Raw genomic sequence first — 14,587 nt, 5'->3', positions numbered from 1 at the left:
CTCACTGCAAAAGCTGCAGAACTCAGTCTATTCGAGAGATTAGCAATATGGGGACCCCATTGTAGTTTAGAATCTAAAGTTATACCAAGAAAAACTGTACTATCTACTAGTTCCAATAGTGCTTTATGACTAATCAGTGCAAATTATATTTCGTAAAGTACATTACAAATTATATTTTGGCAGGCAGTTCATTATATTCACTGTTGTATTTGATCTTGTTCGATAGTGATATTATGTAACTAAAGATAGGTTATAGTCGTACATATAAGGAGCACAAAAATACTTTAAAAAAATTTATACCTACGAAGAAATCTGTTATTTTTTATTAATTTTCGCATTCCATTCATCTTTGTCATATACTCGTTATTAAATATAAGCTTGTCTCTTTCGGTGTTCGGGAGTTTGTTAGAACGTGCACATTCCCCGTTTGCCTAGGCGCGACTAAAGGCAACTTGTTCAATTTGTACAAGGTAGGTGCTTCAATTTTGGAACGCCTATAACGTATCAGTAGTTATAATAATATATCATTGTTATTCGACAGCATCCTCGGTGATGGCGTAATAAATAAAAACAACGGAATCAAATATTTCGAAGTACATAGTAAAAATCATTGTTTTATTTCTCTAACAAATAGCTTATAGAAATCAACAGTTTTAACCCAAGTTTGCGCCGATTTCAAAGATTATTGTGGAAGTGCCACTACAGATGTCATGTTCTCATCGGAATTTGGCGTTAAGGTATCGTGGCAGTTTGCACGCTTTGTCATTGAAAAATTGGTCTGACCTTAGTACTCTTAGTAGATGGACTATACCATATCAAAAGCCAAAGAGGTTTTAGCTTATCTCTACAGCCATTTCTCGAACGGTATAAGGAGCGTGCATGAACTGTAGGAGGCAGCACAGGAGCCATCAGATTTTTAGCGCGAGGCGTAAATGTGATAGCCCAAAAGATGCCAGAACGTACTATGCACAAGAAAACACGTGACGTGTAAATGTACATGTTTATGGTTTCGATTCAGGCCACAAGATGGCAGACCCTCCAACGCGCACGGTCCCTATATTCCATGGAGTGTGGATTTAAGAGGAGTGACATCTCTTATGGTAGAACTGTTGCAAAAGTGTCCAGCTGTCAGCTATAAATAATAGTTCCAAATCTCTCCAGAGTAGCGCTAGAGTAGCTAAAAACCTAGGCGCTATTGACGGAGTGAAGTGCGCTGTCTATGATTTGATTTTTTTGTTCAAGTATTCTAGGTATTGTAGCGCCACCTATTTAAGGTTTTTTGATGACACTGTTTGGTACATGGAGATTTATTTCCTTATCTCCACCTTCCGTACCTATATTCGACAGCCGGATGTCAAAGACCATCCAAAAACATCTAGAAAGTTTCTTAAATAAAACTTAGTATTTATTTTTCTGCAAAGAGAATAGAGGGTACGAAGTTATATAAATCTTTGTTTTTCTGGCAGGAGTCGTAATATTACAAAAGAAAAATACTGTCAAAACAGCTTTAATGACAGTCAGTTGTTGTCACATTTTCAAGATCTTTGCATGTATTATTGGTTTTGCAGGACACTTGTATCCTGAACTATGCTGTATTGGCTGAACACTCCGCCCAACATCAACAGCTATTATGAGTTCAGGGAATTTCAGGCGGCCTGCAAGAAGTAAAATCTTATTGTAACTCCACAAAGAAGAAAGGTACCTACCTATATGCTTACTATTTTTTTATCATCGTAGATCGTAGGTATCTAAACTGGGTTAGTAGAGCATTCTGAGCTACCTGAAAATGTATGATAGGTACTTAGGTACTGTTGCGCTTTTAGATAGGACCGCAAGTAATTTGTCTATTAGAAGACAGAGTACTTTAGAAAAAGTTAACATGCTCCTATTTTGTTAGCGCCATATTACCAGGGTCACCAGGGAGCCAAAAATTGGTTTTAGAATATGTATGTACACCAAATTGCTACGGTGGCGCAGCAAAACAACGTTTAACTTCTAAGTTGTTCTTGCAATTAACTACGTATTTTTACAAACAGTTCGAGTCCGTCTTAGCTAACTCTGCGACGACTTTACTACTCGTGTTTTACGTAAAAAAAAACTGCTCGGCCTGTTGCTCGAGGCTCCGGGCGTTTTCCCCGTTCGCCACCCCCAAAATCCGCCCTGTCCACCTGTAACAGCAGGCAAATGTAAGCCCTTATCATCGTAACTTTCAGTATATTTCCGCACACTTTCGGCGTTATCTTAGTAAATTTGTGTTGGATAGTCGGTTTTGACTGTTTCAATTTCATCATCTTGTTAGCATTTTCCAATCACTGTCAGTTTTTCTCGAAATTAATTGAGCAAACAACGTGTTTTACACAACACAAACATTTGAGAAAAAATTGTTTGCTGCTAGAGGTATTTTTTCTTTTTTTATGTATAGATAGGCAGGCGTTTGACCACGATCTCACCTGATGGTAAGTGATGATGCGATCTACGGTGGAGCACGCTTACCTATGAGATACCTATTTATCCTAGCCTTGAAGAGACCTAGATTGTACTCATGCGGAAACACAGACTCGGGCAGGGCATTCCACTCCTTGGCAGTTCGCATAAGGAATGTTGAAGCAAAACGCTTCGTGCGTATTTGTGGAATACCTACCATGAAGCGATGCCGGAATGTCGATTGTCTGGTAGTCCGATGGTGAAATGGGGACTGAGGAATAAGGTTGTGCAGTTCTTCGGCCCACTCTCCGAAATGTATCCTGTAAAAGATCGTTAGGCTGGCAACCTTGCGACGATGCTCCAGACTTTGGAGTCAAGCATTCGTCAGATCGTCATCATTAATGATTCTCTTGGCTCTCCTCTCGACTGACTCGAGCGCCTCAAGCTGGTATTTTGCTGAACCATCCCACAGATGTGAACAGTATTCCACACACGATCGCACTTGTGCTAGGTAAAGGTCGAGCAGCTGCCTAGGTGAAAATACTGCCTCACCTTGTTGAGGATGCCCAGCTTTTTTGCTGCTAACTGTGCTTTCGACTCGATGTGCGGGCCGAAGTTGAGTTTCGAAGTCAGCGCGATTCCGACAAGCTCAAGATGGTCGGTTATCGGAAGGGATACATTTCGTAAAGTAGGAGTCAGATGGAATGGACTCCGTTTGGCGGAGATAAGACACGCCTGAGTCTTACTAGCATTGAACGAGACAAAACTGGCTTCACCCCAATCGGAGACTGCCTTTAGTGACACGTTCATGCGTTCGTCCATTGCCTCCCTGAGCGACTTTATTTGGACTCCACTAGCTCGTGAATTGGGTATGTAGCATTCAACAACCGTAGTGTCATCTGCATATCCGAACGTACCTGGTTTCAGCAGGTCGTTTATGTGGAGCAGGAAAAAGGTCGCTGAAAGCACGGACCCCTGAGGGACTCCGGCATTGATTGCCAATTGATCGGACGAGCAGCCATTAATGACCACAGGAATCGATCGATCCCCCAGAAAGTCTGATACCCAGTCACAAAAAGTAGGGGGTCGGTAGCTTGCTAATAAGGCCCTCGTGCCAGACCCTGTCAAAAGCCTTCGATATATCTAGAGAGACAGCTAAAGCCTCTCCATTCTTTTCGATGGCCTCACTCCAGATGTGGGTGGCATACGCTAGAAGATCTCCAGTAGACCGGCCTCGGCGGAACCCGTACCTACTGCCGGTCACTGAGCAGGTCGTTCGCTTCTAGGTATGCCAGGAGTCGGTTATTCAGTACAAGTACACGTTCAGGTAGACGTTTGCCAGAAATTATCTTCCGTATACAATTGCCAACCCGGAATAATATAATATTTCTGAAAAAAATATTCACTAAATTTCCACTTAATATAATTAAAAATTAAAAACAAAGTGATTCACATTTGCCCAGCCTGTATTCTAGTAGTTTCCTGTAACAGAAAATTTTACTTTCATTAAAATTGATATATAGCTTCTCTTATTTTTGATATATCTGGTTAATTGTTTTTAAGCATTAAGTTTATAGAGGATATTCAGAGTTAGTATGTATTTTGGAATAATTTATTTAGTCGTTTTCAGACTTTTCAGTCAAAGTTTTTAATCCAGTTCAAAGTCAACACTGAATTTGAATTTATTGGACATTTTCGAATGATTTGTTAAACCAAATAGTGAAAATGTTATAGTATGTTATCCAATAGCGGCAAATAATCTATAGTCAGACCAAGCTAAGTTGGCAGCGATTTTGACACCCCAGACGGTAAAAGTGTTATTTTAAGCGTCAAATTTCTATGAAATTATGACGTTCTATCATATTTGTTCAGGTAGGTACATTTGCATGCATTTTTTAATAATTTCACAAAAACGGCGTAAGCGATTTTGATAACATTTTTTTTTTATGGTAGAGGAGGCAAACGAGCAGACGGATCACCTGATGGTAAGCGATTACCGCCGCCCATGGACACCTGCAACACCAGAGGGGTTGTGAGTGCGTTGCCGGCCTTTAAGATGGGAGTACGCTCTTTTCTTGAAGGTCGTATCGGTAACATTTTAAACATGCGTTGCGTGTTGCGTATGTTAAAAAGATAATTCGATCAAACCTTATTTCATTTTTAGGGTTCCATACCCAAAGGGTAAAACGGGACCCTAAAACTAAGAATCCGCTGTCCATCCGTTTGTCTGTCTGCCTGTCTGTCACCAGGCTGTGTATCTCATCGTGATAGCTAGACAGTTGATATTTTCACAGATAATGTATTTCGGTTGCCATTATAACAACAAATATTAAAAGAAAGGAACTCTCGGTGGGCAAGTCCGACTCGCACTTGCTGGTTTTTTTAAATAATTAGTTTGCCTACGTTTTCGCGGCATTTTAAAATAATGATGTGTTTAAAATGTTAAACTAAAAGCAATTCGTGGAAGTTACAAGTACGAACTTACGACCCTCAGCAATGAAGAATACATTAATATAGAGAAGGAACAGTACCAGCTTATCGTTTAATGTTGATTCCAGGCGGAACGATGATATGTATTAGCTTAACGAAGATGGTTCTTACGTTGCTAGCGGCTATTGTCCTGTCGCCATATGTCATCCAACGTGCCTGCACTTCGCGGTCTACGCGGCCCAGCGCCTCCGTGTGCATGCATCGCTACAACCCCAATAAATAATTATGGTACATAATACATATGCCTGTTATTTTGACGATAATGAACATTACGGTGCTAGCAGCTATTGTACTGCCGCCAGATATCATCATCGTCGTCTTTCAAAGAGCCTGCTGTAACACGCCGTCTTCATGGCTGAATACATTAGTCTGCAGGTAAGTAATATGCATATAGGCATTAGGCTTAAGTAATTTTAATGATATATAGTTAAGCTCGTAGCTTGTAAATCTATAGATCGTTCCATTCACGAAGACGTGTGCCTTGACGAGTATTGTCATGTTGTTAAAGGTTAGATTTGACAAATCTGCGCGTCATCATGGATGCCACGAACTACTTATAAGTGAGATAAGATAATATTCCATGTCATTGTACCTGCTTTAACGTACAGTTTTTTTTCAGATAGTACCCATCAACATGCCAACAGTATTCAATCTGAAACCGATTTTAACTGCTCTTACCACCATGGGACTTAAACTTTGGATATCATAACATACGTAACTTATTCATGAGGTAACTAAAACTAATGTCAGTGAGTCACCAACGATGAGTTAAGCATTTTATCGCAAACTAAATTTAAACATTTTTTTCAGATTCTGAAACTATGCTTCCGTTTCCATAACTAAACCGAAGCCTTATCCGGTTACACAACATGACCACTTCAAAATAATGGAGAATTTACTAAATATCTAGGTTAGTGGCTCTTGATGCCGCAAACATTACATAGACGTGTGCCGCTATGAATAATATAAAAAAGTTTAGGACTTCCTAATGCGACTTTTTATATTGGTAATATTCTTGTACGCGACATGTAATAATATGTAACATTAACACTTATTATGAGCCATCTACCTACAACAGGGCTACATTGTGACATTCATTCGTGTGTAAAATTCGTGTATTCGTGTATCCATTCGTGTGTAAAATTCGTGTATTCGTGTGCGTGTTCGTGTATTCGTGTGTGTGTATTCGTGTATTCGTATCTTATGTAATAAAATAAATAACTTTTTCTCAAATTTGTAATGAAATGTTGACATGACTTACTTCAAATTAGGTCCGGAAATACTACATATCAGGTGCGATGACTGCAGACCCCGGATTCTTGTCGCGATGACGTCACAATAATAGGGTAACTTTGGGAGAAAATGGAACGGTAGTACCTAATTAATATGGATTTATTTAGATAAGATAAGATAAAAAAATGTCGTATGGTGTTAATTAATACGAAAATGTTACTTATTATTTTTTGGTATATTACTACGAAACTTCCTTTAAATCAATTGTCAATTGATTAAATTATCGACATTGTTCTTTCGTTAACTGACTCTTAGTAACAGATCAAAAGTTGTTCTAAATGCCTTGGCGTTAGGCTACGTCTTCTAGAAGAATATATCCACTTCAAAAAGGAAAAGCTTCTTTCCACTTCGACAGATATTAATGGAGCATATTTGAAAAGTTTGCGGTTATTAAAGCAGAACTTGTAACGATTGCTTGGATTTATTTGTATTTCTTGACCGGTATTAAGATTGTTGATGTTATGCAACGTATATTGTATATTGAACTTGACTCTCATTTCACATTTATGTTTTTGATGGGATTATATATTTTTCGTCCTATTTCGTGCAGAATTAACTTTGGTAGCTCGCTCTGAACTTTATCCCCAGTCTAAATGGATTCCGAAAGCTCTAGTGCTTGTGTTTCCAATTTTGTTATACCTACCCTTCGACAGTACCTTACGACAGCAAATTAGTTTTTATAAAATTTAATTCCGCTTCAATGTTTTCTTTCAATATTGCTATTTTTGCCTCTCTTACAATAGTTTGATTTGAGTCTGGCAGCAGCGGCTAGAACATTTTTAATATGCCTAAAATTTGATAAAGTTAATTATAATATATTTCATTGTGATCTACTACATGTCCTGAATGGAACAGCGGAACGAAACGATTATTCAGCCAATCATCTTTTTTCGTCAAAAACTATTTTAACGTAGAAATTAAGTTTTTCAGTAATATACCAAAAAATTATATTTATCAATGCACTGGGCAATTATAATTGTGATTTATTAATATTTATTCGGTTAAAAACCGTAAATTATTATTTTTTTCCGGTGAAATGAATACCTATATAATTTAGCTTATCTTATTCTTTATGTATCATTTTGTGCCAACGTTCTATTTAATCCCCAAGTTACCCTATTGTGACGTCATCGTGACAAGAATCCGGGGTCTAGCGATGAGTGAAGATGATATGTAAAGGAATTGCATACGGCCTTACACACCTAGGCCTGTAAGGCAACCTTCTTTTGTTTTTAAACGTCAAATTATGGCACGTCTTGGCATTCAGACATAAAAAACCTATAAGCAAAATTCTGCTATTATGCTTTTTTTTTGTTTTTTGTCTCCTTTTTGTGTTTTTTTTTCTTTTTTGTGTTTGTGAAATATTATTTCAGGGTTTCCTGTAGAGGAACGAAATATTGATTATTTTTGCGTTACGACGCACGGTTTAGGAGATACAGGCCCATAAAGTTTTTATTTCAGTCATGCAGAAATCTTTATAGGGCTGTATCTCCTAAACAGTGAGTCGTACTGCAAAAATAATCAAATTTTTGTTCCCCTTTTAATTACTTCAAATAGTAATAGTAAAAAAAAAACACAAAAAAGAAAAAATATAAAAAAGCGTAATGGCGTGCGTCGTAGCGCCAAAATAATCACATTTTTGTTCCCCTTCAATACCCCACGCACTGAATGACCTATCACATTAGGACATGAAACAATCATCATCATCATCGTCGTCATCCTATATTTTTTATTATTATTATTTCATTGCAAGTTTGAGAAAGCACTGTACAAATCTCCGCCGCGTATCCTTATCCGTCTATATCTACTTGGCCTGCAACCCTTCGTTTCCCGTCCTCTATAGTAATGTACTATAATTGTCTTTCAGATCAAAATAACCGCCAGTCTACTAAACCTGATTTCACTATTGATAAGTTTTAATCAACCACCTGCTTGTTTTCAAGATAGCAGTAACGAATTCATCTGAATAAGGTAAGTTTTGTACTTTGTAAAAATGATATTAGATTAACACACTTTAACGTTTATTTTCGAGCAAAACCCTCATAAGTAGTTTCGTCCCTCTGTTTGTCCATCCGTCTATCTGTTCGTATATAACGGCTATAACTATGAGACCAGGTATTATATTAATGAAATTAGGAACGTCGGTGTACCTATTTTGCGACGCAATTGATTTGGCACCTGGATTTTCAAGTCTATAGCGCAGAAGAGTAAGTAGGTATCCATGCAGTAATTACAAGGTTACCTATAAATAGATTTGCACAGTCCCTCTTTCTCTTCCACCTATTCCGATTTCCCGACGATATTCCCCACTAGTCTTCGCCAAATCCTGCCGTCTTCAATGGCTGTGGCTGTCTTAGCCCACAGGTCATGACCAACGTATCCCGCCCAGTCCCATTTAAGGATGTTGGCAGGTTTAGCTACTTCAGTTATTGGAGCTTTGGAAAATGGTTGTACATTTATAATACTATCGGTTATCTTCACGCTCATAATACTAGGCTCCAGAGATTGCGGATATTACTTCAAAGTCTATTACGAGCCTAGCTCACACGCAGCGATGCGACCGTTCAGTCACACTGTGTTAATTAAACTGGTTGAGCAGGCATCAGTATATGGATTATATACCTACCTAGCTTCAGAGCCTATATATCTAGCTTCAGATCTTATCCAATACATTCTGCGCATTGTCTTTATATATTTTTTTAACAATGAGGACGTTTACGTTGCTTCGCGTCTGACAGTTTATAAACATACCGCAGGTCGCTGTCACAACATCGCCCTGTACCATGTAGCAGTAACCTGTTACAGTTCTACTGAGCATAATAAATATAATACTATTTTAGAAATTTATGTTTCATAGAATTTTTGGCATCGATCGTTACAGTGCTTGTCTATATCCATCCTCAGAATGCTAACCTACCTAGGTATCTCGAGCCGAAGTCAGGTACCTGATTCGTTTACACTCTGCGAGGGAAAAAAACAATAAGTCAAAAACAATGCCTGGAGAAGATTAAAAAGCAGTCTTAATGCCCTGGTCAAACCATGTATGGTTTGTCCAGGCATGTTGGTGTGTACACCATACTAACCATTATCGGGACTGCAAGCCCCACGCACGTCGCCTGGAAATGTCGACTGCAATAATAGATCCCATTATTTCAGTAGCATCGTGGTACGGGGCAGGATGCAAACTCGCATATATCATGGCAAGAAGGCGCATGCTCGCGAGTGCAAGTGCAAAAGGTGCTTCAATCTCGGCTGCGTCACGTTGTGCTGCGGCTGTCACTGCGCGTGTAAAAGGTACCGTTCACCTACATAGAAAGGACAACCGACAAATAGTTGAGTTAGTGTCTAAAAATGTTTTAGTGATGTTCAGATCCGTCATAGTCCCTTTAAGGTGCAGTGCGATCAGCCAGCACAGTTTTTGAAAAATTGTAGCGCTTTATTAGATCGTAATATGGTTAAAAAAAATATGAATAACAATCATGAGGCCGTTCTCTAGTAACTTCACCGTTTCGAAATCTGATTTAACAATTTTAGCTTAATAGAAAAAAAACACGAGTATAGGTTGGTGCGTTTTACCATTAAAAATTTATGTATTTATTTTTGCACAAAAGCTATTAACCTGAAAATGGCTTCTAAAAGTGAGTGACTTCCTTTTTGGTTGAACTAGTAGTTTTTTGGCTAAACTAACTAAAAATATCAATGATATCCGCGATCCCGGACTCGCACGGCCGACCTGCGTTGAACTCACGGCGCCTTAAAGTAAAATTTTACTGTTTCAGCGAGTCAAATGACTCCGTAAATTATTCACCAGAACATAAAAATTATTAATTAGTTAGTTGTGAATTTTAAGGGTCTGTTAATTGGCTTTTACATTTGTGTAGTTATTTTATATTTCATTTGCTATTAGTTTAGGTACCTACAATAGCAGGCCTCATTCTGTCCATAAATAGTATTTCTAATAGATCGTCAACTACAGACTATGTAATTTTGGTTATCGCTTAGAGATTCATCATGGTGCAACATATTCGAGGAAACTTTGCCTAATTTTGTGTAGCACCCTAGGCTTATAAGTTTGGTATCTATTTCAGAACTACAGATACTCCCAATCAAAACGTGATTACGTACTGAAGAAATGGGGGACATCACGAGCTTGGGAGCCATGGCAAAGGTGGTCATAGTGCTCTGCATGTTGGTCGGAGCTCACCAGGTCAGTGACATCTGAAAAATAAATTTCAGGTTCGGTTTAAAAAATAAATCACTTTTTACTAACAATCCGTTGCTGTGATTTTAAAGACGTGTAAAGCTGTAAATCAAAAGTGTAAGTATAAAAGGTGTGAGTAATGGATATCCCCACTATTATAGTCATCTACAGGTGAAAAACAATAAAAAAGTGGAAGTAAGTACTTACTATTCTAGAGAATAATTAAATGAACTTTTTCGAAGAAATTAAGACCCGAAACGAGGACGGTTTTTAACCCTTTTCCAGGCCGCACCAATCTACAAGGTTTTCCCAAAAAATCCAAATATATTCCAATTAATCCAGCTTTGATGATTCATTTGAAGACAAGTAACATTTCCTGAAAGTGTAATCTAATTTGAAACTTAAATCGGAATGTTAAAATTGAAATTCTAATGGCGCGTATGTGGTCGATAAATCGTACTATGCCTGGGTGCAAAAGTAACATTAATTTCATAGCCGTCTAAAATATTAATACACAACTTTCAATCGTGGCTGAATGTCGGATATCAATGTGTGTAATTCCGGGGGTAAGAATATTACAAAATCGAGTCTTTAATTTAGGTACTCCAGCCTGCGGCTGTCGTGACGTGAATCTATAGACTCTCGTTTACAATATTTCACATATAATTAATAAGTTTATAAGTTCTGTTTTTTTTTTTCAGGCTTCCGCGGGTTGCAAACATTGCTCAGTAAGTATTATATAAATTTAACACTAGCTCCCGCCTGACCTCGTCTGCATGGAGTGATGATGATGATTGATAAAAACTACCATTTATGGTGTCCTTTCCCGGGCCTCAAACCATTTCCATACCAAATAAAATACTGGTTTAAGCGTAAAGAGGTAATAGCCAGACAGGGTTTTGCGACATATACGAGTACCTACTAGTATACCATTCTCACGTGGTCCTATTGTTTTAATTGTTTGTGACAAACCATAATGTTTATAATGACACCTCATTATTGGCCCAAAATCCTCAAGTAGTAACAAACTCTTTTCAAATAATACTATTGTTGTGTAATGAAAGAAAAGAGATGGCATACTTATATCCTTTGTTAATCAGTAGGTATGTTATTGTTAATTACAAATACCTACCTACAATAAATTATATAGTCTTTAAAAATACCCCCTACCTTCATTAGCAGACCGTGGGCAAGGAAGAAAAGGCCATGTTCCGCACCCACTCGGATGCCTGCTTGGCCACATCTAAAGCTGACCCCGCGCAAGTGGACGCTCTTAGTCGCGGTGAATTCCTGGACACACCCCAGCTGAGGGCCCACGTGCACTGCGTGCTGATGAAATGCAAGGTGGTCGGCAAAGACGGCAAACTGCAGAAAACGGCCGTCCTTGACAAGCTCGCTGTGCGTGGGAATGGAAAGGATGTCGCTAAGGTGATTGATTTTTTTTTTTTTTTATACTACGTCGGTGGCAAACAAGCATACGGCCTGCCTGATGGTAAGCAGTCTCCGTAGCCTATGTACACCTGCAACTCCAGAGGAGTTACATGCGCGTTGCCGACCCTAACCCCACCCCCCTCGTTGAGCTCTGGCAACCTTACTCACCGGCAGGAACACAACACTATGAGTTATTAACCCTTTGAACGCTATATTTCATAAACACAAACATCATTCAAACGCCAAAGTCTGGGGTGCAAGGAAGCTAATGTAAACATTACTCGAAAGTGTGATCGTTACTTTGACAGCGTCCGCCCTAACACCTATAGTTGTCCTTGACACGACAAATAACCAATCAATCAATCAATTTATCAATTACTTATTGATAAAATATAGGTATTTTACATGTCAACACTTGACAGCTAATGGGATTACACATATTATTATTTTTCGAATTAAATATTACTTGCATTATTTTACATCCTATATCTTTAGGTGTTATTGGCATTCAAAAGGTTACATACTTACCTACCTAAGTTGATTACAAATCATAGGGCTGTAAACTGCTTGTTAAGCCTCTAACACGGCGAGAAGATAGGGCCTCCCTCGTTCTTAGTACCATCCGTTAACCTGGCTTTACCCGTGAGGTAATATCATTAATATCATTATACTGTTTATAGATCCTGGAGAACTGCGCTGAGCACCAGTACGGCGACGCGCCCGAGGATCTGACCTGGAACCTGTTCCGATGCGCCTACGACAAGAAAGCTATTCTCTTCGATTACATGCCCAACGCAACGAGCAGTCTGCATTGACTAATACACAAAAGACATCGTTTTTACGCTAGTATTGCCTCATCGCTAAATGCCACTATTGCTATACTGTGTGTCTTGTTATCATTTCCAATTCTGTTTGAATTATCATTGCACTACGTCAACAATGTAAATTAGTTGTATTTCCCCCAAATAAAATAATATCTCAAAATCTCTATCATATTTTAATTCGCTGAAGCGACGTTAGAGCAGATATTGCTTATGTAACCTACACACAAACACACATATATTATATATCGGGTGTTTCCTGTAACAGGAGCAATAAATTAAACTGTAGACTGTACTGTCTGTACTCCTCAAACTGACCAACATTTGTTCAATAACTTTGAATAATAACTTATGTTTTGATTTTTATAACACATTGAAGTTGATTCTAAGACGCAATATATTGCGAATTATGAAATCTAAAGATTTCTTAATTTTTAAAAGTTGTTAATCAAAAGTTATGTCGTTTTAGGAGTACAATATATGGTTTAATTATTTGCTCGTGTTACAGGAAACAACCGGTATATTCTGAATTTAAACCATGTTCACACCAGACTAATACTAGACTTAGACAATTTCATTTTTAGGTAAACGTATTTTGCATAATGATTCATTTTTCATTCAAGAATACGACGTAACTATAAGCATTTATTAAAAAAATCATAATGAACTTAAAAAAAAAAAATCTTACTACTAAAACTAATAGGAGCTGAAATGGTTAAGAACCTACAATTTAATTTTCTCTTTATAACAAAAAAAGTATATATATATATATATATCATATAATTTTCCAGTATGTACTATGTATTAGGTATCTAAATAGATAATTAATCGGAAAAAAAATAGATCGCTACCCTATTACACACTTACTGATAAATACTTATTCTGAGTATAAAAACTTGACAACGGCAATTTATTCGTGGTGTTGCCTTCTGAGAATCTCGACGGGTTTGAGTTGAGAAGCATGTCGGCCTTTGCTGATGATGTGTCGGAATTTCCGGAAATTGTTTACTAGTTCATATGAAACATTCGAAGGAAATTTAATATGGTTAAATATTTAACATAATATATAATAGCAAATATAAGGGTTATTATTTTATAAATAAGGTCAATTGGTACAGTCAGCGTCAAATATTTAGTAGGAGTCAAAGTGTCCAAATAGTTCGGTAGGTACACCATACTAAATATATGGTGTACCGATCTATTTGGCTACTTTGGTTGCCACAAAGTATTTGACGCTGACTGTACAGGTAAGTGAGGCTGCAGGATAAGTGTGAATTGTCGTTACATTGGAGCCTGTTTACACATTGATTAGTGTTCAAAGTTGAAATGTATTTCGCAATAAACACTAATCAATTGGTATTTCAGATTAGTGAATTAAACATTGTTAAAATATGTAATGCCTCAGACGCAGTTTTCCCTGATCGAAACAACACATTACTTAAAAGGTATATTTGCCTACAAAATTTCATGCATTGTCTACATTATAAATAGTTACTATAAATGATTCGGGTGGTATGTACTTACCAATAAGTATAATCTATGTTACGGGCAACTTGATTAGCCGGGCAGTAGGTATAAATAACGAACGGTCATTATGAATAATGCCTAGGAGCGTCGGGCAATGTTATGAATTTATTACGTTGGCCGGTCCATATTAATAATTCCCAGAGGCCCGTGGTCCATTTAATAAATCAAGGTTTGAGATAGCTTGAATTTATCACTTGGACCGGGCAGTATTAATACTTCCCTACATCTAGCCGGGCAATGTGATCAATTCCTAATCTAACATAAACTTAGAACTACTGTTTGAATAAATAAATTCCAAACCTAACCTAAACTTTGAAGTACTGTGCTAAATATTCTGTTTTATTACATTCCACAAGGTAGGGTGGTCATTATTCATACAGACCGGCCAAAATGACTAATC

General features: G+C 37.7%; 1 protein-coding gene across 5 annotated transcripts; it reads left to right on the top strand.

Annotated features, from left to right (window-relative positions):
* The first annotated feature begins 1,584 nt into the window (after window positions 1-1,584).
* On the top strand, window positions 1,585-12,827 carry LOC133534499 (uncharacterized). 5 transcript variants are annotated; one of them, XM_061873655.1, is made up of 10 exons: window positions 1,585-1,698; window positions 4,983-5,142; window positions 5,534-5,644; window positions 5,725-5,824; window positions 8,075-8,178; window positions 9,364-9,501; window positions 10,296-10,414; window positions 11,110-11,136; window positions 11,591-11,836; window positions 12,520-12,827. In XM_061873655.1, exons 7-10 carry the CDS (start codon window positions 10,340-10,342, stop codon window positions 12,652-12,654), a joined length of 483 nt encoding a protein of 160 aa, XP_061729639.1. In that variant the 5' UTR covers window positions 1,585-1,698; window positions 4,983-5,142; window positions 5,534-5,644; window positions 5,725-5,824; window positions 8,075-8,178; window positions 9,364-9,501; window positions 10,296-10,339; the 3' UTR covers window positions 12,655-12,827. The 5 variants fall into 5 exon arrangements, with proteins under 5 accessions (XP_061729639.1, XP_061729637.1, XP_061729638.1 ...); XM_061873653.1 differs by having other exon boundaries at window positions 1,586-1,698; window positions 11,588-11,836; XM_061873654.1 differs by lacking the exons at window positions 1,585-1,698; window positions 4,983-5,142; window positions 5,534-5,644; ... (1 more) ...; window positions 8,075-8,178; window positions 9,364-9,501 and adding an exon at window positions 9,528-9,544 and having other exon boundaries at window positions 11,588-11,836.
* The last annotated feature ends 1,760 nt before the right edge of the window (window positions 12,828-14,587 follow it).

Source organism: Cydia pomonella, chromosome 2 (assembly GCF_033807575.1).
Source record: "Cydia pomonella isolate Wapato2018A chromosome 2, ilCydPomo1, whole genome shotgun sequence".
In the NCBI taxonomy this organism is placed as follows: domain Eukaryota; kingdom Metazoa; phylum Arthropoda; class Insecta; order Lepidoptera; family Tortricidae; genus Cydia; species Cydia pomonella.
The sequence above is the reverse complement of the archived record's forward strand: the minus strand, read 5'-3'. Positions and strand labels throughout refer to the sequence as shown.